Here is a 22606-nt window from a genome sequence, read left to right as displayed (position 1 = left end):
CTTGCCATGAAAGAGTTGGGCTGGGCTGCTGGAGACACATGGTCCAGACAAGCGAGGGCATCTTAGGGTCCAGTCAAGCAACCAGATGTCTGCAGCTGCAGGAATAACTCTAGGCAAGACCAGCAAAAGAACCACCCAGCTGAGCTCAGACCGAACAGCCGACCCATAGAAGGAGAGCAGATCGCTGGTGGATGTTTTGAGGTGGTTTGTTCACAGCGGTAGATAACGCACAAGCTGTGTGAGTCCAACTCTTAGGGAAGCTCACCTCAAAGCACTTCTCATAAATGTTCTTCATCATGTTGGAGATGAAGTCTTTGGCTCTCTGGAAGTCTGGGGGATCAATGCTTCCTGAGCCATCCAGGATGATGGCGATCTCAGTGCCTGGGCCAAGACAGGGAACAGGTCAGGAGTGGGCTTGGCATCTGGGGCAGGAGTGAGGGCAACTCGTCCTGCCCTGAAGGGCACCCACCCAGTTCAAGCCCCGAGGGCTCAGTTCAGGGAGGGCATCAGTGCCGCTCCCAAGAGTGAAGCCTTTGTCTCAGAGGCAGAGAGAGAGCCAGAAACTGCTCAGGCTCTGACTTGCTGCATGAGTCACTCCTAGCACCCCCACTCTCTGGGCCTCAGTTTTCCCATCTGTAAGATGGAGAGAGACAGGGCTGGGACTGGCCAGGCCTGTAGAATCCAGCCACTGCTCTCCATCTTTTGGACCTAGGCACGCCTCACCCCTGAAGGTTGCCAGCCTAGGGAGTCAGCTCAGAGAGCTCTGGGAGTGACCCAGATTTGCCTCTTCTCACCAGCTGCCTCCTCGTCCTCGTCCTCTGTCTCCTCCACCTTCAAATCCCGGCGCAGCCTGGCTGTGCTCTCCATGCTGCTTTTTTTGTTCCTGGAGCAGTGTCCAGCATCCACAGGGGCATCAGGGTCCAGTAATTTTTCTTTAAAAAGTACACATGGAAGAGCTCAGAGTCAGACGGCCTCCTCGTTCACCTCCAGGGAAGCCTGCTTTAGCTCTGCCCTGGTTCCTTCACATGGGGCCTAAGCTGCCTTGCCCACTCCGGGCCTCTGTGTCCCTCTGCATCTACCACGGGCTGGCGCCTCTTCTTGCAGACCCCAGGATATCCCTTCAGAGCTGTCCAACGAGGGTCCAGTCCTTACCAAGGTCGGAGAAGTAGACCTGGGCACGGGGACGGAGGTCAGGGGCCAGCAGGATGCAGTTGCCTGTGAGCTCTGAGCTGAGGCTCTGGGGCCACCGGGTCGTCACTTGAATGCAGATCTAGAGGAGGGGGAGAAAAGGAGGGGAAAGCCCGGGTCACCCCCAGCCCAGGCTCCTCCGTCGCAGCCACACCCACACCCCCACGTCAGAACCCAGTGGCTCAACCAGGCAGGGGACGCAGGAACAGCTTGCTCACCCCTCACCAGGGGGAGGAGTCGCTGCCTGGGTCAGTGTGCTGGGTCACACGGAGTACCCAGCTCAGAGCCGCTGTCAGCCCTGGGGCTGCCAGGGATACAGTTGGGCTCAGCCCCGAGAATAACACGCCAGTCAGGACTGGGATCCACACGGTCAACCGCAGGGGTAGCACCAGCTCCCCAGGGCCCTCCATCCCCCCCCCCGGCCACGCACACTCACCAAAACACCGTGGTGGTTCCGGACAACTGTCACTCCACGGTACCTCCCCTTCGGGCTGGGGACATTCTCTGAAACAGTGAGGCCCAGGTAAGGAGGGAGGAATGCTGGGAGGCAACCCAGGAGCCAAGGTCAGAGGGCACAGGGCCATCTTGGCCAGAGCCCCATGAGGAAGAGCTGGCCACTCAGAGCACCCTCTAGAAGCTGGATGGGCGGCCTTCAAGGACAGGCCTCTCTTCCAGGCTCATCTGGTGTCTCATTCAACATATGCCCCGTGATGTCTGCTCTGTGCCCAGCCTGCGACAGATGGTGATAGGGATCCAGAAGCACTGAGACCTGGTGCTGGTCCTCCAGGGGCCCCTGGGCTGGTGGGCAGGCAGGCAGAGAAGCACCAGCTGGCAGGCGTGTGCAGCACCAGGGAGGAATGGCAAGAGGCTGAGGGGCTGGCCCTAGAATCCAATGAACTCCCCGCTTCTCAAAGTCCTGTCTCCGGGGAATGTTACTGCCCCACATCCCCAGGGGCAGAAGTGTAGCTCCTTTCCCTCCCGCCCCACTGTGGGCCTCAGGAGACTTGCATTTTTGAGTCCCAGGATCACTCAGTCACCCTGCTGGACCATGTGCCCTTCTGAGGCAGAGATGGAGGCTGTTCAACACAGCGCCTCCCACAGAGACCAGGACTCCACCTGACACGGCCCAGCGGTCGTCAACAAAGTGGGCCTTCAGTTGGGCTGGGCGGGATGGGGAGAGTTTGGTCAACGAGCGAATTAGGTCCCTTCCTTTGTTCATTCAAACAGCATTATTGAGCACCTAATATATGGCAGACCCCATGCTAGGCACTAGGATGGCCACAGTTAGATTGCAGGGTCAGGGTGGGGGGGAGGGTTGGGTTCCAGTGAGGCATGGTGAGTTGCAGTAGGTTGGGTTTTGGAATCGGGTGGAGTTGGGTTTGCATCTGTGGTGCTGCTCAGATGCGTGACCTTAGTCACAGTGGAAACCAAAGGACTTCTCTGAACTGTAGCTTTCTCTTCTGTAAAATGGTGTGGTTTTGAGGATTAAAAGTCCGTGAACCACTTAGCAGAGTGTCAGGTGACTCAGTAAGCACTCCATCCATTTTAGGTTTCATTTTTGTTGTTAGGATTGGGTCCGGAAAGGTGGGTTGGGGGTTAGGGTTGGGTGGGGATGGGACTGGGCACCAGGATGGAAGGCTTGCTGTGGCTGGTGGTAGAGTCTAGGGTGGAGAGACCGGAATGGTTGGGCTGGATGAGTGGGATTCCTAGAAAGGAGGTCCTGGGAGCGTTCCCGGGAGCAGGGGCTGACTTACCTACTGGCTGGCAATGGAGCTCATCCTGAATGAGGGAACACTGATACAGGGGCCCTGCCGTCCTGCTGGTCCTGGGGCTGGTTACCAGGAGCCTGAGCGAAAGAGTAGGCAGCAAGGTTGAGCTGGTCAGCGATTCCCTTTTCCTCCCTACCTGCCCAGACACAGTCCTTCCATTCCAGGCCCACAGACCCACAGGTTCCCTGTGGGGAAAACTATGGAGAAGACCAGACCTGGAAAGGCGGGCGGGCTCCCAGCCCAGGATGGTGGATCTGCATTATGAGGGAGGCATGGGCTCAACCTTTGCACAGCTCCAGGCAGGAAATGGCTAAATGCATCCCCTCTCTGCCTGCTGGCCCACCCTGACAGAAATGGGGTAACACTGGTGGTAAATAAAGACTCGCTGCTCTCTGATGGCGGTGGGGGGAACCAGGAAGCCACCAGCAGCACAGTTGCTTCTGTTGGGGACAGTGCTGCCTTCCTAGCGGCTGCAAGGGCACCTGCCCCACCTGGCCCCAGTGACAGCACTTCCTGAGAAGAGCACACTTGTGCCCCTCTCCTAGGGGCAGGTCAGAACTGGAGGTTCTGGGCCCCTCTGCCTGGTTAAGGCAGCCTCAGGAGACGTGATTCCCAATGGCAAACTCTGCCCCCTGCCCAGGGAGACAGCAGAGAGCCAGCGTCAGCCTGAACATTCTCAGTGTGCATGCTGCCCAGGGAGGATCAGGGCTGCCCCAAGACAGGGAGAGAGCTCCCCATCCTAGGAGCTGTGAGGAGGGGGTGTTGGGGAAGGGGCCCGAGGCTGAGCTTGGTAACAGTGAACCAAGTCCAAGGTTTTATGCTGAGGGCAGTAGGAAGCCACAGAGGACTTTATAAAGGGGAAGCTTTATAAAGGGGAAGCTTTATAAAGGAGAAGCTTTATAAAGGGGATCAGACAGGTCATGATGAGTTACAGTGGTTTGGGGGCCAGGAACAAGGTCATGTTTCCACTTCCTCACCTCCCGTTACTTGACATTTAAAAAAATTATGAAATATATCATTCACTTATCTCCATGGGTGACAGGATAATAATAAAATCTACACCTGTGTCTGTGCCCTACCCAGCTTACCCCACCCCAAGCTGACTTCCACCCCTGACAGGGCTCCTGTCAAGGTCAGCAGTGGTCCACACATTGCCAAATCCAAGGGACACCCTTCTGCCCTCATCTTCCTCAACCTCTCGACAGCCCAGGGCATAAGTAACCATCTCTCCCTTGAACCACTTTCTTTTTGATTCCCCTGGCCTCTCTCACTACTCCTTCTCAAACTCCTTTGCTTGCTCGTTCACTGTCTGACTTCTAAATGTCACTGGTGTCCCGGGGCTGGGTCCCTGTTTTCCTCGCCCACACACTCTCCCTGGTGATTGATCCCCTCCAATCCCTGGCTTCAATACACCTATCAATGCTGACATTCCCACCTTTCTACCTGCAATGCTAGCATCCCTCCACCAGAAGCCAGACCAGCACAGCTCTAGAAAGCAGAATAATGACCTGCCCTGCCCAGAGAAGTCCATGTCCTAATCCTCAGAGCCCATGAATACGCTACTTTTTATGGCAAAAGGGACTTCATAGATTAAGTTAAAGATCTTGTGTTGGGGAATTTATCCTGCATTCTCTGGGTAGGCCCAATGTAATCACAAGGGTCCTTATCAGACCCTTTAAAAATGGAGGAAGGGGCCACAAGCAAAGGAATGCAGGCAGCGCCTAGAACCTAAAGGAAGTGAGGAAACAGATCCTCCCCTTGAGGCTCTAGAAGGAACACAGCCCTGCTAATGCCTTGATTTCAATTCAATAAGACCCACTTTGGACATCTGACCTCCAAAACTGTAAGATCATAATTTGTGCTGTTTTAAGCCACTAAGTTTGTGGTGAACTGTTACAGCAGCCCTAGGAAACTAATAAACAAACAACTGCCCATTGTCTAATAGGCATCTCAAACTTAGAATGTTCGAAACAGAACTATGGTCTTGTTCTCCCTTGCCTGAACTGAACCGTTCCATCTTCCCTGACACAATACACGGCACCACCAACCACTATGTTCTGAAGTCCAAAGCCTGGGGGCACCCTTGCTTCGTCTTTTCACTCATCCCCTTCATCAAATCCATCAGTAAACCCTGTTGGTTTTTCCTCCAAACTATATCTAGAGAGCATCTCTTCTCTCTGTTTCCCCTGCCACCATCATCTTGCCTGGTGTGTAGTAATAGCCCCTTGTTATTTTTTCTGTTGTTTGTTTTTTAAATTTGCTCTTGGGACTTCCCTGGTGGTCCAGTGGGTAAGACTCTGAGCTCCCAATGCAGGGGGCCCGGGTTCGATCCCTGGTCGGGGAACTAGATCCCGCATGCATGCCGCAGTGAAGATCCTACGTGCCTCAGCTAAGACCCGGCGCAGGCAGATAAGTAAATAATAAATAAATATTTGTTTAAATAAAATAAAAACTAAAATAAATTTACCCTTGTAAATTACACCACGTCACTCCCTTGTTTCAGCTGCCTCCCGTGCACTTAGGCAAAGAGTCCATACCCCTTGCTGCAGCCCACGGGGCCTTGCACGACCTAGCACCTCCCCACCGCTGAGACTCCCCTCCTGCTCCTTTGCTCTCGAGCTCTAGCCCCGCACTGGCTGGCTTCTGTTCCTAGGCTGCCCCCAGCTCTTTCCTGGCTTGGGCCCTCTGCCTTGCTGTGCCCCCTCCCCCCAACCTGGTTCATCCTCATTCCTTGGCCTCGCTTAACTGTCACCTCCTCACAAATGCTTTCTCCAACCAGCCTCACCTCACAACCCAGTTACTCTGCTTTGCATCATCCCATTTATTTCCTTCCCAGAACTTGTCCCCGTTTGATAGCATCCTGTTTACTTGTTTACTGTTTATTATCTGTCTCTCCCCCTAGCCTCTAAGTTCCCCAAGGAAACTTACAGTCTAGGGGGAGAGGAGCTTGGTAACAGTGAACCAAGTCCAAGTCCTCACAAGTTCCCCAAGTTCCCCTTGCCTCTCTTGTTTGCCGTGTTATTTCCAGCACCTGGACCCGTGGCTGGCACAGAGCAGAGGTTCGGTAAACACCTGTTAAATGATGACTGAACAACAGCCGAGGCAGCACATGTTGGGGCTAATCTGGGGCAAGGCTGAGGGGCAGAGGACCACGTGCAGCGGGGCCCCTCAATTAGGTCGCCTGCTCAACAACCTTGCCTCTTTCCCCAGACCCCTCCCAGCCTGAGCCTCAGCCCTGGGCCCAGCACCTTATCCTCTGCTCCCCCGCAAAAGTGGGCTCAGAACTGGGATCCAACCCGGCCACGTCTTGGTGGGGTAGGTGCAGGCCTGGAATAGCCTCAGCTCTCCTTCCTCCTTTAGGCCTTGGCCCAAGCTGTTTCTTCCGCTTGCAATGCCTTTCAGCTCCTTTTCCTGCAGAGCAATCTTCCCAAGTGCCAGCTCCTCAGGAAGGCTTTCCAAAAGAAGGAGCACCTTGACCCCCTCCAAGCCCTCCAGGAAGCCCTCACCACTGGACACCTACACTTATCCCTGGCTTTTGTTCCCACCTAGACTGTGAGTTCTTGAGAGACCACCATGTACAGCTGCACAGGCTGTTCACTGCAGAACCCAAGGTTGCCACCCATATCACAGTCACGCAATGCCGGGGGCCCGGGGCCCCGTCTGAGCTGCCTCTGCCGCCCGCCCCTTTAACCACCTCCACCATGGTGGGTGGCCTCTTGATCTCCAGGTTTATCGACTGAGTGGCTGGCAAACTAAACTATAACTGAGCTCACCATCAGCTGACAGCCTCAGGGACCCTATTACACCTGGGCTGAGTGCAGCCCAGCTCCTGGCTTCACCCAGCTGTAACTCATCTCTGTCCTCAGAGTCTATTCCCATGCCGCCCAGGGGGAAGGCCTTCGTTACATTCCACTCCACCCCACTGCAGCGGCCAAGTCCCTGATGCTGCCAGCCCTGGCTGTCACAACTTACAGAGAAACAACATGAGGGAGAGAGAGGCACGTGTCCTCCTTGCACGAGGAGCCCAGCCTGTTCCTCTGCGGCCGGGGCGGCCAGAAGCGCGTTTCCTGCCCTGTGCAGCAGCCCGTGGTCTCAGGCTCCAAGGTTTGAGGCAGGAACCCAGAGGTGCCTCCCACCACATCCTTCCCCCATGCACGTTCAAACCCGTGAGACCCTCTCTGCTTCAGCAGGTGTCCAGGGAGGTTTTCTTGGGCCCAAGTGGGCTCTTTCCCCCACCCCTGGGGGGCTCGGAGCCTTCTGCTCTGGTTACTTCAAAGTCCCCTCCTCCACTGTGGCCTTTCAGCTTGGCTTTTTAAAAAATATATAAGTTTATTTATTTTATTTATTTATCTTTGGTTGTGTTGGGTCCTCGTTGCTGCGCGTGGGCTTTTCTCTAGTTGCGGCGAGTGGGGGCCACTCCTCGCTGAGGTACACAGGCTTCTCATTGCGGTGGCTGCTCTTGTTGCGGAGCATGGGCTCTAGGCACGTGGGTTTCAGTAATTGTGGCACGTGGGCTCCACAGTTGTGGCTCACAGGCTCCAGAGCGCAGGCTCAGTAGTTGTGGCGCACAGGCTTAGTTGCTCCCAGCATGCGGGATCTTCCCAGACCAGGGCTCGAAAAGGTGTCCCCCGCGTTGGCAGGCAGATTCCCAACCACTGCACCACCAGGGAAGCCCTCGGCTTGGCTTCTGAGGGAGGGAGGTTAAAGTCTGTTGGGTCTGAAGCTGGAGTGGTGAGGGCCCTGCTGGGGTACTGGAGGGAGGGGGCTCGGCAGGAGATGGTCACAGCATGGCTGAAACCCGGCCTTGACCTTGATGAGTGCGGGGAGTGCAGAACGCTCACGCATTGCAAACTTTGGTAAAACTGAATGCTGACCCAGCTTAGAAGCCACGATCCAGCAATTCCACTGCTGGGCACCCTGTGCCTGATAAAAAGAAGTGCATTCAGCCAGTGAAAGAAAGTGCAGAGCTGGGCCGGGGGTGGGAGCGGGGGTTAACTCTCGCCTGGGATGTGCGTGGAAGGGAGCACATGGCTGCAGGGGGCTTATGCGAGGCTGGTCCTGTTCTGCCTCAATCTGGACGCTGCTTACATGGGTGGCTCACTTTGTGAACATTCGCTGACGGCACTCTGATGATGTGCAGTTTTCTGTGCAGCAATAGAACTTTATCAAGACAAAACACAGCAATGCTTACCTTTAATTCTTCTTCCTGGAGCCAGAACATTCCTAACAACCTTCTCACTGCCCTTCAAGCCTTTCAGGCTCCCCAAACCTTTGTGCCCGGTGACAAAGCACGGCCCACCTCCCCCATCCAATGTCTCATCACGCTCAGTTTCAGCCACCGACACCTTCCCAGCACCCCCCCACCTGGCTCAGGCTGGCTTCCAGACTTCTAACCAAGCAGCTCTCAGCCCTGACTCCCCCTCCCATGCTTTCTCACACTAATTCCTATTCAGCCCCTAAGTCCCAGCGTCGAGGTACATCCTTTGGCTGAAGGACACACGTGCCTCTATGTCCCCAACGCACCCTGGATGTCCCCACAGAGCAGTCTTCACTCCTCCTGTCATCGACCAACTTGTCTGTTTCCCACAAGAGCCTGGGAGCTCCATGACGGCAGGGACTGTCTTCTTTAGTATCTTATCCCCCTAGCTTTGCCTGGCACTGAGTAGATGCTCCATAAATACTGATGAATGAATGAATGAATGAATGGGCCCTGCCCTCACCACTTAAATCTAATGGTCACCAACCTCTTCACTGGACAGTGAGGAAATCAAGCATGGGGTCCAAGCCCACTTGGCTGGCGTGGCCATGGCCCAAGTCCAGGGCTATGAGGCTGCCTTGGGAGCCACCACTGCGCACCCATCTGCTACCAAACAGAGCTCCACTCAGCCAGGAGCCCTGAGTGCCTCACCTGGCTCTGCCCCAAAGCTATCTGGACCCTGGGCTCATGGCTCAGGGGTGCCGGGTCTGAAGGAAACCCCTCACCGTGGACCAGAAGCAAAGCAAAGCAGCGGCAGGTGAGGGGTGGGGTAGGGAACCAGCCAGGGGCAGCTGGGCAGTAGAGCAAGCACAGAAAGAGCCCTGCCACGAACAAGACAGGGAGAGGAAGGGCTGCTCTAGAGTAAGGGAGACTAAAGAGATACAGCCACAATATGCAACACAGGAACCTTGACTGAACCCTGGCTTAAAAATGAGCAGCTCTAAACGTCATCTTGGTGACAACAGGGGACATTGGAGTGTGTGTCGTGACCCTTCACTGCAGAACTTCTCCTAAAACCAAAGACATGTCTCTAATCAGCACACCGCCACTACCTCCATCTGATAGAATCTACATTTGATTTACTTGCTTATTGTCTATTTCCCCTGAGCATAAGGATTTGTGTCTGCTTTGCTCACCACTGTTCCCTCAGGGCCTGGCACACGGTAGATGCTATTGTATAAATGCTTGCAGAGTGAATGGCCATGGTATAAATAATTCTACAACTTGCCTTTTTCATTTTACAATGTGTTTCGAGACTGATCCAGTTCATTACCACTGCACTCAATTCGCTCATTTTACCTGCTTTCAGTGTCGCATTGGATGATTCACACCTTATGTCTTCCATTTTTCCAACGATGCTTATTTCAAAACAATGTCCCAGTCAATATCTCTAGGTGTGCCCCCAAAGTTCCCTAGGGTTGGTATCTGGGGGTGGAATCACTGAGTCAAGGGCCACCTCAGCTCTACCTGATACAGCAAAATGATTCTCCCAGGTGGTTATACCAACTCACATTCCTACAAGTTCCTGTTTCACCCCATCCTTACCAGCAGAATGCTATCAGACTTAAGATGTTTTACTTATCTAATGGGTGGGTACAGATGAGAAGTTTAAAATACAAAGTAATGCGTATTGGTCTTAAATTTGGCCAGAAACTGTGCCAAACACTTTATGTGCATGAACTCAAATACTCTTTGCAACAACCCTGTGAGGTAGGAAAATATCACCCCCACTGCAGAGATGAGAAACTGAGGTTGGGGGTTGCGTGCCTCGCTATAAATACAGAGCGAAGCTGTCACCGAACCACGGCGACCAGATGCAGCCTCCTCATAACCACCACGCCCGCCTGCCTCATATTTTCCATTTAAAAGAAATATTTTCTGTCACTGTCCAAAATTTCTATGTTGAGCACGTTACTTTTGTAACAGATGAAAGAGCCTTGATAAAATTTGTTTTAAAAGTTTTTTAGCCTTCCCTCCCCGACCCCCGGAGAGCCCAGGGTGAGGAGAGGGGCCGGGGCTGGGAGAACGGGCCCTGAGCTAATGGCCTCCCCCCTGCACGCCCTTCTGAAAGGGGGTTCTCCCCAGGCTGGGGGGTGGGGTGCCGAGGCCTTGTCTAGGGGCCTTCTCAGGCTCCCCGAGGACTCCTCAGTCCTCATGCACCCCTCCCCGTGCGCCAGGCCCCACTCACCAGGTCTGGTTGGTGCTGGAGTCCTGATGCAGAAGTGAGCTGATCACGTAGGGGACGTCTCCCTTGGGAGTCACCCAGGTCCGGACCATGTCCACATTGAAGGTGGCTAGGGGAGCCAGGCCTGAAGAGAAAAGAAGAACATTTAACAAAAGAGGCACCGTTATTCCATCACATCCTGCAGTGCCACTACCCCCATTTTACAGATGAGGAAAGCAAGACTCCCAAGGATTTTTTTTTTTTTTTTTTTCTTTTTGCGGTATGCGGGCCTCTCACTGTTGTGGCCTCTCCTGTTGCGGAGCACAGGCTCCGGATGCGCAGGCCCAGCGGCCATGGCTCACGGGCCCAGCCGCTCCGCGGCATATGGGATCCTCCCAGACCGGGGCACGAACCCGGATCCCCTGCATCGGCAGGCGGACTCTTAACCACTGCGCCACCAGGGAGGCCCGGATTTTTTATTTTTGGATGCACCACATGGCATGTGGGATCCTAGTTCCCTGACCAGGGATCAAACCCATGTCCCATGCAGTGGAAGTACAGAATCTTAACCACTGGACCGCCATGGAAGTCCCCCCGCTACCAAGAATCTTTTTTCCATGGGAATAAGACTGGAATGCAGGCGTGTCTGACCCAGAGCCCCTGGTCCTCCCACTAAACCAAGCTGTGTTGGCACCAAGGCCCCCTCCTCCAGGAGGTCTTCCTTGGTTCTGTTCCAGAGCACTTGCTACCTTCTCACACCTCCCACTGTGCACTTTCTATACCTGCCACGGAGCACATGCTCATCACCGTGTCATGTACCAAAGTTAAAATAGACTACGGGCCCCAGGGTGAGGGTCTGCATACATCTCTCTACGTACCTGCCCATCGAGTGACCTAAGAGAAAACACATGTCCTCAAAAATACCTCAGAAAACGAATGTTTATAGCAGCTTTATTTGTAACAGTCCCAAACTGGAAACAACCCAAATGTCCATCAACTGGGGAATCGATAAACTGACATATTCAGACAATGGAATACTACTCAGGAGTAAAAAGGAATGAACAATTGACACACAGAGCAAGATGGGTGAATCATGAATATCATTATGCTCAGTGAAAGAAGTCTTACATAAAAGAGTATCTATTGTATGATTCCATTTATATGATGTTCTAGAACCAGCAAAACTAATCTATAGCAAAAAAAAATATTGCCTGGGCTAATGTGGGATGGAGATTAACTGCGAAGGAGCAGAAAGGAGCTTCCTGGGGTGATGGAAATATCCTATATCTCTATAGGAGTTTGGATTACAAAGGTGTGCATTGTCAAAAATACATCAAATGGTCCACTTAAAATTTGTGTTTCACTGTAGGTAAATTTTACCTCAAAAAAAAAAAAAAAAAAAAAAGAACCATGAGGAAATATTGAACTCTGGTTGATATGTATGATGAAATGTTTAGGGATGAAGTGTGCTGATGTCTGCAATTTACTTTGAAATGCATCAAAATATAAGACGGAAAAAAATATATATAAGACGGCTTGATGGACGGATAGATGATATATATGGATGGATGTTTATATATAGATGGATATAAATAAACATATTTTTATATATGTCAATTACAATTGTCAACATTTTGTTATATTTGCACTATCACACATATTTTACATATATGTAATATACAAATATATATATATTGTAAAATCTATACATTGTAAAATCTAAGTGTTGTATGTGGTTGTTCACTGCACAAGTTTTTCAAGTTTTCTGTACATTTGAAATTCTTCACTAAAAATTTTGGGGGGAAAATTGATATAGACAGATTGTCCCCCAAAGAGGCTGCACCAATTCATATTCCAACAACAGAATGGAAGGCCTGTTTCCTCACAGCATCGCTTGAGCAGACTGTGCCGACCTCCTCATCCTTGTTTTAAAAGAGTATCTCATCATTTTGTTCCCAAACCATCTTTTAGGGCTTCCCTGGTGGCGCAGTGGTTAAAAGTCCGCCTGCCAATGCAGGGGACACGGGTTTTGAGTCCTGGTCCAGGAAGATCCCACATGCCGCAGAGCAACTAAGCCTGTGCACCACAGCTACTGAGCCTGCGCTCTAGAGCCCGCGAGCCACAACTACTGAAGCCCACGTGCCACAACTACTGAAGCCCGCATGCCACAATTACTGAGCCCGCATGCCACAACTACTGAACCCACGTGTCACAACTACTGAAGCCCGCGCGTGCCTAGAGCCCATGCTCCGCAACAAGAGAAGCCACTGCAATGAGAAGCCTGCGCACCTCAAGGAAGAGCAGCCCCCACTTGACGCAACTAGAGAAAGCCTGCGTGCAGCAACGAAGACCCAACACACAGCCAAAAAAAAAATTAATTAAATAAAAATTTTGAAAAAGCCCAGCTCTTTAAAAAAATTTTTTTTGAAAAAAAGAACCTATTTTTTAAATTATGAGTAAAGTCAAGCCTCTTATTATAAGTTTGTTTCCTGCTTATTCATATACATTATTCATTTTTATGAGGTCTTTATTGTTTTCTTACTAATTAATAAGAGCTTTTTGTCCAAAAGAAATTGTCAATGTGTTAGAGACTGTTTCTCACTTAGCTGTTTGTTTGACTGGCTTATATTTTTCCCCACATCTACATTTATTATGTAGTCAAATTATTTTTCCTGTATGACTCGAGTTTTGTGTCACGCTTCCCCACTCAGAGATTATTTAATTCACTCATGTTTTCTTCGATATTTTCTTTGTTTCATTTCTTATGTTTGAGCCTTTGATTCATCTAGACTTTATTTTTGCATATATCCAGCTTTACTTTTTCTCCCCCCAAAATGAAATTGTCTCAACATTACTTCTCAAATAGCTCATATTATCCCTGCAGATTTGAAATACCACCTTTATCATTCTCAGAATTTTCATGTGCATTTTGGCGTCTCCAGGGACTCAGTTCTGCCCCATTGACCTTACTGTCTCCTGCTTAGACACACTCATTCGTCTCCTGACCTTTCTCTTCCAAGACTTCTCCCTCTGGGTACATCCTTTCCGTACCAGTTGCCAGAAAGAATTTTTAAAAGCATGCTACTCCACTGCTTAAAAGTCTAACTTCTTGGAAATTAAGCAATGTACTTCTAAATAACCTAGGGCCAAAGATAAAATCATAATGGAAACTTTAAAATATTTTGAACTGAATGAGAATTAACATAGGACAAATCAAAACTTGTGTGATACAGTTAAAGCAGTGTTTAGAGGAAACGCAGAGCCTTAAATGCATATGCTAAAAAAAAAAAAAAGAAAGAAAGGCTGAAAAACAGTTATCTAATATTCCATCTCAAAAAGCTAAACGAATAGCAAATCAAGCCCAGAGAGAGTACAGGAAGAAATAAAGACATGAGCATATATCAGTGAAATAGAAAACTAACCTACAGTAGGGAAAATCAACAAAGCTAAAGTTTGGTTTTTAGAAAGAGTAATATAACTGATAAAACCCCCTAGCAACACTGATCAAGAAAAAAAAAAAAAGGCAAACACATAAATTACCAATATGAATGAAAAGAGGACATCAGAACAGAGCCTAAGACATTCATGAGATAATAAGAGGAAAGTATATACAACTTTATGCCAGTAAGCTTGACAATTTAGGTGAAAAGGACAGATTCTTTGAAAAATAAATTTACCAAAACTGACAAAAGAAGTGAAACTGAATAATCCCAAATTTTAAAAACTGAATCCATTAACTCCAGGCCCAGATGGCTTCACTAGTGAGCTCTCCCAAACACGTAAAGAAGAAATACAAATCTTACATGAACTGTTCCAGAGAAGAGAAAATGAGAGAACACTTTCCAATCATTTTGTGGGGCCAGCATGACACTGATATTAGCACCTGACAAGAGCGACACATGAAAGGAAAATTAGCGATCTCTCTCTTTAATGTAGATGCAAAACTGCTAAACAAAACATTAGCAAATCAAACCCAGGGGTATATAAAAAGCATAATACCTTACAACCAAGTGGAGTTTATTTCAGGAATGCAAGAGAGATGTGACGTTCAAAAAGAATCAATTTATTTATCACGTTAACAGAAAAAAGAGGAGAAAAGAATCATATGATCATTATGATAGATGCTGAAAAAGGTATTTGATAAAATACAATACTGATTTGTAATTTAAAAAATTCATAGCAAACTAGGAATAGAAGGGAATGTCTTTAATCAAGAATATCCACAAAAATCCTTCAGCAAACATCATTCTTTTTTTTTGATTTTTTTTTTTTTTTTAATTTTTGGCCACACCATGCGGCATGTGGGATCTTAGTTCTGCAACCAGGGATAGAACCCGCGCCCCCTGTGGTGGAAGTGCAGAGTCTTAACCACCGGACTGCCAGAGTTATTTTATTTTTATTTTATTTTATTTTTTTATTTTATGCCACGCAGCTTGTGGGATCTCATTACCCCGAACAGGGATTGAACCCATGCCCTCGGCAGTGAAAGCATGGAGTCCTAACCAACCACTGGACCACCAGGGAATTCCCAACATCATTCTTATTGGTGAGTTATTGAAAGCTTTCCCCTTAAAATCAGAAATGAAACAGGGATGCTCACTCATACCACCTCTATTCAACATTTTACTGGAGGTTTTACAGCAGTAAGAAAAAAGAAAAAATACAGAGCACAAAGATTAAAAAGGAAAAAAATAAAACTGTCATTATTTGAGGAGGACATGATTAAGTAGATTGAAAAATCCAACAGATCCACAAACATTGAGAATTAATAAATGCCCTGAGCAAGGTCATGGGATACAGAGGCAAAATACAACGAACCACTGTATTTCTATGAACCATCAATGATCAAATGAAGAATGAAAAAATTTAAAAGACACCGTTAACAAGAGCCATAAAAAATCAAATGTCTAAGAGTAACTCTAACTAGAGATATGCAAAACCTCTACACTAAGAACTATTAAAAGATTGGGAGAGGGCCTCCCTGGTGGCGCAGTGGTTAAGAGTCCGCCTGCCGATGCAGGGGATACGGGTTCGTGCCCCGGTCTGGGAGGATCCCATATGCCGCGGAGCGGCTGGGCCCGTGAGCCATGGCCGCTGGGCCTGCGCATCCGGAGCCTGTGCTCCGCAACGGGAGAGGCCACAACAGTGAGAGGCCCGCATACCGCAAAAAAAAAAATAAAAAAAAAAGATTGGGAGAGATTAAAGATCTAAAATGAAGGAACAGATGATGTTCATGAATTAGAAGATTCCGTGTTGTTGTCAGTTATCACTATATTGATCTATAGCTTCAATACAACCACAATCAACATCCTAGCAAATTATTGGGGGAAGGGTGATGTTCACAAGCCAATTTAAAAAATTTATATGAAAATGTAAAGGGCAAGAATAGTCAGGCACTCTTGAAGAAGAATAACAAAATTTGGGGACTTATCATTTATCAAGATTATTACAAATTTATAGTTATTAAAACAGAATTATATTGGCACAAGGATAGAAAATAGATCAATGGGACAGAGAGTCCAGAAACATATGGGCACCCGATTTATGACAAGGGTGACAGTGAGGAACAGTGGTGAAAGAATGCTCTTTTAATTAAATGGTGCCGGGTCACTGGATATCAATATTGAAAAAAAAAATTAATCTTGACTCTTCTCTCACATCATACACAAAAAGTCAGTTCCTGATGAACTGAAGATTTAAATGTGGACTTAGATAGACCATATATCTAAATATGAAAAATGAAACAATGAAGCTTTTAAGAGAAAACAAAGGACCTTGGGGTAGACAGATATTTTTTGAACAGGACACAAAAAACACTAGCTATAAAGGAAAGAATTGATAAACTGAACTTCATTAAACTTAAGAACTTCTGTTTATCAAAAGACATCATTAAGAATGAAGAGGCGGGCTTCCCTGGTGGCACAGTGGTTGAGAGTCCGCCTGCCGATGCAGGGGACAAGGGTTCGTGCCCCGGTCCGGGAGGATCCCACATACCACGGAGCGGCTGGGCCCGTGAGCCATGGCCGCTGAGCCTGCGCGTCCGGAGCCTGTGCTCCGCAACGGGAGAGGCCACAACAGTGAGAGGCCCGCGTACCGCAAAAAAAATTAAAAAAAAAAAAAAGAATGAAGAGGCAAGCCACGGAGAGAGAGAAGATGTTTGCAATACAAATATCTGACAAAAGATTCATATCAGAATCTGTAGAGTTCCTACAGATCAATAAGAAAAAGTCACGTAAGCCAACAGAAAAAGGACATTTCACAAGAGAGATTATCCAAATAGCCAGCAATCATATGAGAAGGCACCATTAGACTTCACAGAAAGGCAAATTGAGATCACCATGTGATACCACTGCACAACCACCAGAATGGCTAAAATGAAAAAGAAAATACCAAGTGCTGACAATGATGTGGAGCTACTAGAACCCTCAAATACTGCTGGTGGGAATGTAAATCGGTACAATCACTTTAGAAAACCATTTGGCAGTTATCAACTAAAGCTGAGCATATGCATAACTCATAACCCAGCAATCCTACCCTAAGGCAAAAACCTAATAGAAATGTGTTCATATATTCACAAAAAGACATGTACAAGAATTTTCATAGCCTACTATTCATAACAACCCCAAACTGGAACAACCCAAAATCCATCAACAGTAGAAAAAATATGCTGTGGTATATTCACCAATGAAAATAATCAACAACAAGGTGGGTTGGATCTCATAAATACAGGAGCAAAACAGAACATACTGTATAATTCCATTTATACAAAGTTCAAAACAGGCAAACGAATCCATGGTATCAGAAGTCAGGGGAGTGGTTACTCTTGGGGGTAAGGTAATAACTGGAGGGGGCCATGGGTCTGGGATGTTGGTAATGTCCTCTGTTCCTTGAAATTGGTATCAGCATGTGGATTTGATTTAATCTGAAAATTCACTGATCTGAATTTGTCCATTTTTGCGTGTGTTGTCTTCAAAAAAGTTTACATTAAAAAATAATAATTGTGGGGAGGGGGGAGGGATAAATTAGGAGTTTGGGATTAACAGATACACACCACTATATATAAAATAGGTAAACAACAAGGATGTACTGTATAGCACAGGAAACTATGTTCAATATCTCGTAATAACCTATAATTAAAAGAATATGAAAAGAATATATATGTATATGTATGTATGTATAATGAGATCACTTTGCTGTATGCCTGAAACTAGCACAGTATTGTAAATCAAGCACAGTTCAATAAAAAAAATAATAATTGCAAGTGTCTGAAGCACATTGAATATACAAAACTTCCAGGGGTTCATAATGATACTTAAAAGATAGAGAGAAAACAAAAACAAATCAAAACTGCATTTTTCACCATTGGAAGTAATGAGGGCATTATGCCCTTACTCTGAAAATTGACTATTAAAGGGAAAGCATTGGGCCTCCCTGGTGGCGCAAGTGGTTGAGAGTCCGCCTGCCGATGCAGGGGATACGGGTTCGTGCCCCGGTCTGGGAGGATCCCATATGCCGCGGAGCGGCTGGGCCCGTGAGCCATGGCCGCTGAGCCTGCGCGTCCGGAGCCTGTGCTCCGCAACGGGGGAGGCCACAACAGTGAGAGGCCCGCATACCGCAAAAAAAAAAAAAAAAAAAAAAAAAAAAAAAAAAAAAGGGAAAGCATTAAGCAATTTTCTTGCCTTTCCTGTATGCGCTGCATTTCAGGGTCACCAAATGGTCCTAGTTGACGAGAAAAAGTTCTTTACAGAAGAATCGTTACTAATGAATGTGGAAGGAATAACAGAACCATAAAAACACAATTTTGCAAGTCATAGTGAAATACAACAATTAGTTCAGGCCGCCATCATCAATGGATGAAGCTACTTAGATGAGATTTTGATAGAGCACTTCACAATTAGGCTGACCACTCCCCCCAGCCCACTAGTTCATCTCAGGCCGCTAGAGTGGGCCCCCAAGGCATGTGTGCCTCCTAGTATGACCCCCTAGGAAGAATACTGGGGCCCAGGACACTGCATTTCTAACAGCTCCCATGTGATGCCCAGGCTGCCAGTCATCAGACCACACTGAGAAGCAACTCTCTAAAATACGTTGGCAAAGGAAACAGAAAAAAGGGAGTGAGATAAATGCAGGACGTATGGCAAAATCCTCCTGTTTAGAGGATGCTCGCCAAAAAAGTTAAACCTGAATTTAATGAAGGCATTAGCGCTAACTTCCAAGTTTCGGGTAATGTAGGGGATTGAAGGACAAATCACATCGAGAGGAAGCAAACGCACAAACCCTGAAGATGTTCTGCAAGACAAGCAACTGAGCTCTGCAGTAAAGTGAAGATTTGAAACAGACACACAAACCTCAAAAATGAGCAAGGGGGTCACTCTAGACTAAGAAAGGCATAGCAACCACACGTGATGTGTGGGTCTTGTTTGGCTCTTGATTTGAACTGTTAGAATTAGACATTTTGAGACAGTCAGGAAGATTTGAGTTAAGAACTGGGTATTAGATGATACCAAAGAATTACTGTTAATTTTGTTGGGTGATGAGAACATTATGGTTGTGTAAGAAAACATCCCCAAGTACTTCAGAAATGCGTATTGAAGTCCTGAAGGGAGAAATGCCTGATGTTGGGGATTATCTTTCAAACAATGCTTCCAAAACATTAATGTGCAAACGAATCACCCAAGTATCTTCTTAAACATGCAGATTCTGATTCAGTAGGTCAGGGAGTGGGGCTAAGATCCTAGTCTAACCGCCGCTAAGTGATGCCAGGTTGCTGTTGGTCCCCCAGACCAAAATGTGAGCAGCAAAGCTTCAAAATAGTTTGGTAAAGGAAACAAAAAGGGACAGTGAAACATATAAATGCAGCAAGCGCGGCAAGATCTTGACAGTTGTGTCATCTGGGTGATGGGTATATTGGGTTTATTAATGTTATTTGCTTTATTTTTGTACATGCTTAAAAATTTGTTAAAAACCAACCTTCCAGGGACTTCCCCGGTGATCCAGTGGGTAAGACTCTGTGCTCCCAATGCAGGGGGCCTGGGCTCGATCCCTGGTTGGGAACTAAAACCCACATACACGCCACAACTAAGAGCCCACATGCCGCAACTAAAAGATCCTGTGTGCCGCAACTAAGACCCTGTGCAGCCGAAATAAATAAAACATTAAAAAAAAAAACAAAAAAAAACCCAACCTTCCAAAGGCTGAAGGAGCAGGCACCCTGTGAGAGGGTAGTGTCCACTCTCTCCTCTCAATTCCCAGTCCCCCTCCCCAAGCCTGGCACAAAATAGACATCTGTACTTTATTCCTTTCCCTTTATACCTCTGCCTTGCCTGGAGTGATTGGTAGCGACTCATAAAAATATACCATGTGCTAAAATAAAACTTGTTTTAAAATAATGGGGCAGGTCAAAAAAACTAAAAAGGGAGAACTACCCACTTCTTACAAGGGGCGACTGGAAGGCATTCTTTCCCCTTTTTACCATCTGTGTGACTTAAGAGACATGAATTGAAACCCCTGTGGTAAGTCCAGCCTCCTCCCCCGGCATCCTTGGTACCTCCCTGCTCAGCCCAGTGCCCCCTCTGCCAGCTCTGCACCACTGGTTCCTCGATACCCCACTTCCTGAACACCATCTGCATACCTCCTGCCGCAGGGCCTTTGCACAAGCAGTTCCCTCTGCCCAGTGTGCCTTCCTCATCACTCTCCCACCTCTGCCCCATCCTTTGGGGCCCTGCCCCAGGAGCCAATCCAGATTCTCAGCCAGAGTACCCCAGTGGTCCCTGAACTCCCTTGGCATCCTGTGGGGTCTCTGTCTGGCTCTGACTAAATCGTGTCTGGGTCAGAGTGATCTGTGATAAAGTCTGTCTCCCCAAAACTGTAATCTGATTTGAGTCATCCATGACACACCCCCAACCACTGAGTCCCCGCTCAGCACAGTGCCAGGCCCAGATGAGGTATCCTGGAAACATCAAAGAGGGCCAGAGATTCCTGATCCCCTACCCCACCCCCCACATCCCCATTTGCTTTGTTCAACGGAGGGATCTTGGTGCAAGATTCCTGAGGGGAGGGAAAGGGGAGGAGATAAGCAGAGACCATTACAGCCACCTTCCTGGACCACCTGCTGTCCTCCAGGTACCATACTCAGGTGCTGAGGCTCAGAGAGGTCGGGTGATTGCTCGTGGCCCATCAGCAAATTGTAATCTGTGTCTGGGGCCCAGGTCTGCCTATTTCTAAAGCCTTTAATAAAAGCTGGAGGCACTGCGGCGGCAGGGGGCGGGGGGTATGGTGTAAACAGGGACCCGGCTCCCCATCGTACCAGCAGCTCAGAGCTGGGGCAGACCTCTGGGTTATCGAGCTGGTCATTAGGTCAGTGAGAACACATTTATGTGTGTGTGTTCAGGAGTGTCACCGGGTCCGCTGAGCTTTCCCATAAGGCCAGCCAGTGCCTGGGGTCCACCAGGCGTGGGCCGCCTTGCTGGGGCTGACTTCCTCCAGGCCCTTGCCGTGGTCCCTCTGCTCGGGCTGTGCCTCCATCAGGGGACCCTCTCTCTTCCCACTTCCCACTTCGACTCAGAGGAGAGAGCATGAGCCCTGGAGGGAGACAGTCCTGAGTTCAAATCCTCGCTCTGCCACGGAGTCCCTGAAGGACCTTGGGCTTGTCACCTCACCCCAGTCTCCCGATCTGTGATGTGGGACCGTGCAGACTAGTGGGGCAAGGCCGGGCGCAGCATCTGACATCTTGCAGGCTCAGTATGTGGGTGCTAATGTCAGTGTTATAACCACAAGGGAGGCCTGCCACATTCTCTGACAGCCCTGCCCGCCAGCTCAAGCCCCCTTCTTGGGCTGCCAGGGGTGAGAGCCCTGCTGAACCAGAGTCTGTCACCACAGCGCCCACAGGGCCGCCTCTCCAAGCTGTCCTGGCCACACAGGCCTGCTGAGTCAGGGTCCCCTCCATCCTGTCAGCCACCGCTGCCCTGCCCCCACCCCCTATCTCCCCCATCACACCAGGCAGTTTAAATACACATTCTCACAGTACTGTTCTCGGTTTAGCAAACTGAACCCGGAGGGGTGGATGCAGGGCAGGGAATGGTTTGCCTGCACTTATACAAGGAGCCGGGCCATAGAGCTAGGACTAGATTCAGCCGTCCTGACGCCCAGTCCAGAGCACCCAGAAAGGTCTGCAGGCCGCCTGTCCCGTGGGGCAGCTTACCCTCCACCCACCCGCCTGGGTCTTCCATGTTGAGCCTCATCATCTCAGCCCCAAACCTCATACCTCAGTCCCCCACCCCGGCTCCCTTCACAGGCTACCTAATAACCATGGCCGACAGGTCTGGAGCAGACAGTGCTGTGCTCTGCGCTAAAGTGCTTTTTCCTCCTAAACATTTCTCATAGGTGTCTCCCCCTCCCCCTGCCCTCCTGCCCCAACCCCCCTGGATGGGACCTCGGCAGTGGCTCCTCATGGGCCTGTCTGCCTCCCCTTTCTCCAGGACTCCGCCTTCCACACCACAGGCACGTCCCATTGTCACCTCCGGGCTAGGGGCCTGCTGACCTTCCCACTGCCCTCAGGGTGTGGCCCGAGCTCCCTCAGCCTGGCACTCTGGGCCCCCCACACTCTCCACCAGCACCCTGACCACCCACGTGGCCCCCAGCTGCTCCCCAAGCCAGCCTCCCAGAGAAGGTCGGAGGCGTCTGGCTCCTGCGTGGCCCGCTCTCCACACCCGGCTGGCCCACGAACACTGTGCTTGCCTTACCTCTGCCTGGGATGCCCTTTCCCCATCCCCTGTGTGCCACCTGAAGGCATTCTCAGTGGGCCCTCTGGCTGGGGACAGAGGGTCAGGGTCATTGTGTGCGCGTGGGCTGCTCCCCCCTAGGGCCCAGCGTGTCCTGGTTGTGGGGCACAGGCAACGTCAGAGCAGATAGCCTTCTGTTCCCACTCAAACCTCACCCTGCGTCTCCTTAAACACACTCCTCACACCCGCGTCTCTGTCCGTACTGTTTCTCCTGCACAGAAAGCCTCCCTTTCACCCCGCACCACCTGTCTGCACTTGCTAAGCACCTCCCCCATCCTCAGGGCCACCGTGGACACTACGGTCCCCCATCCTCAATGGCCAAGGTTTCCCAACACACACGTGCACTCAGGTCTGGGGTTGTGCCCCGGGCAGAGGCAGGTCTGACACCTCCCCACTCCCCCAGCAGGACCCAGCAGGGCCCCCGGCACCAGCCTGACATCGGTGCAAC

General features: G+C 49.3%; 1 protein-coding gene across 1 annotated transcript in view; it reads right to left on the bottom strand.

Annotated features, from left to right (window-relative positions):
* ITGAE (integrin subunit alpha E) overlaps window positions 1-20902 on the bottom strand; it is a 56697-nt gene extending 35795 nt beyond the window's left edge. The window contains exons 1-7 of the mRNA XM_060082800.1: window positions 20815-20902; window positions 10403-10523; window positions 2943-3034; window positions 1625-1692; window positions 1153-1270; window positions 795-932; window positions 266-381 (exon numbers count right to left, since the gene is read on the bottom strand). Of these exons, the coding sequence (XP_059938783.1) occupies window positions 266-381; window positions 795-932; window positions 1153-1270; window positions 1625-1692; window positions 2943-3034; window positions 10403-10523; window positions 20815-20902 (741 nt within the window). The remainder of the gene's footprint in view (window positions 1-265; window positions 382-794; window positions 933-1152; window positions 1271-1624; window positions 1693-2942; window positions 3035-10402; window positions 10524-20814) is intronic.
* Between the last annotated feature and the right edge of the window lie 1704 nt (window positions 20903-22606).

Source organism: Mesoplodon densirostris, chromosome 18 (assembly GCF_025265405.1).
Source record: "Mesoplodon densirostris isolate mMesDen1 chromosome 18, mMesDen1 primary haplotype, whole genome shotgun sequence".
NCBI lineage: Eukaryota > Metazoa > Chordata > Mammalia > Artiodactyla > Ziphiidae > Mesoplodon > Mesoplodon densirostris.
This window is presented reverse-complemented; position numbering and strand designations above follow the sequence as displayed.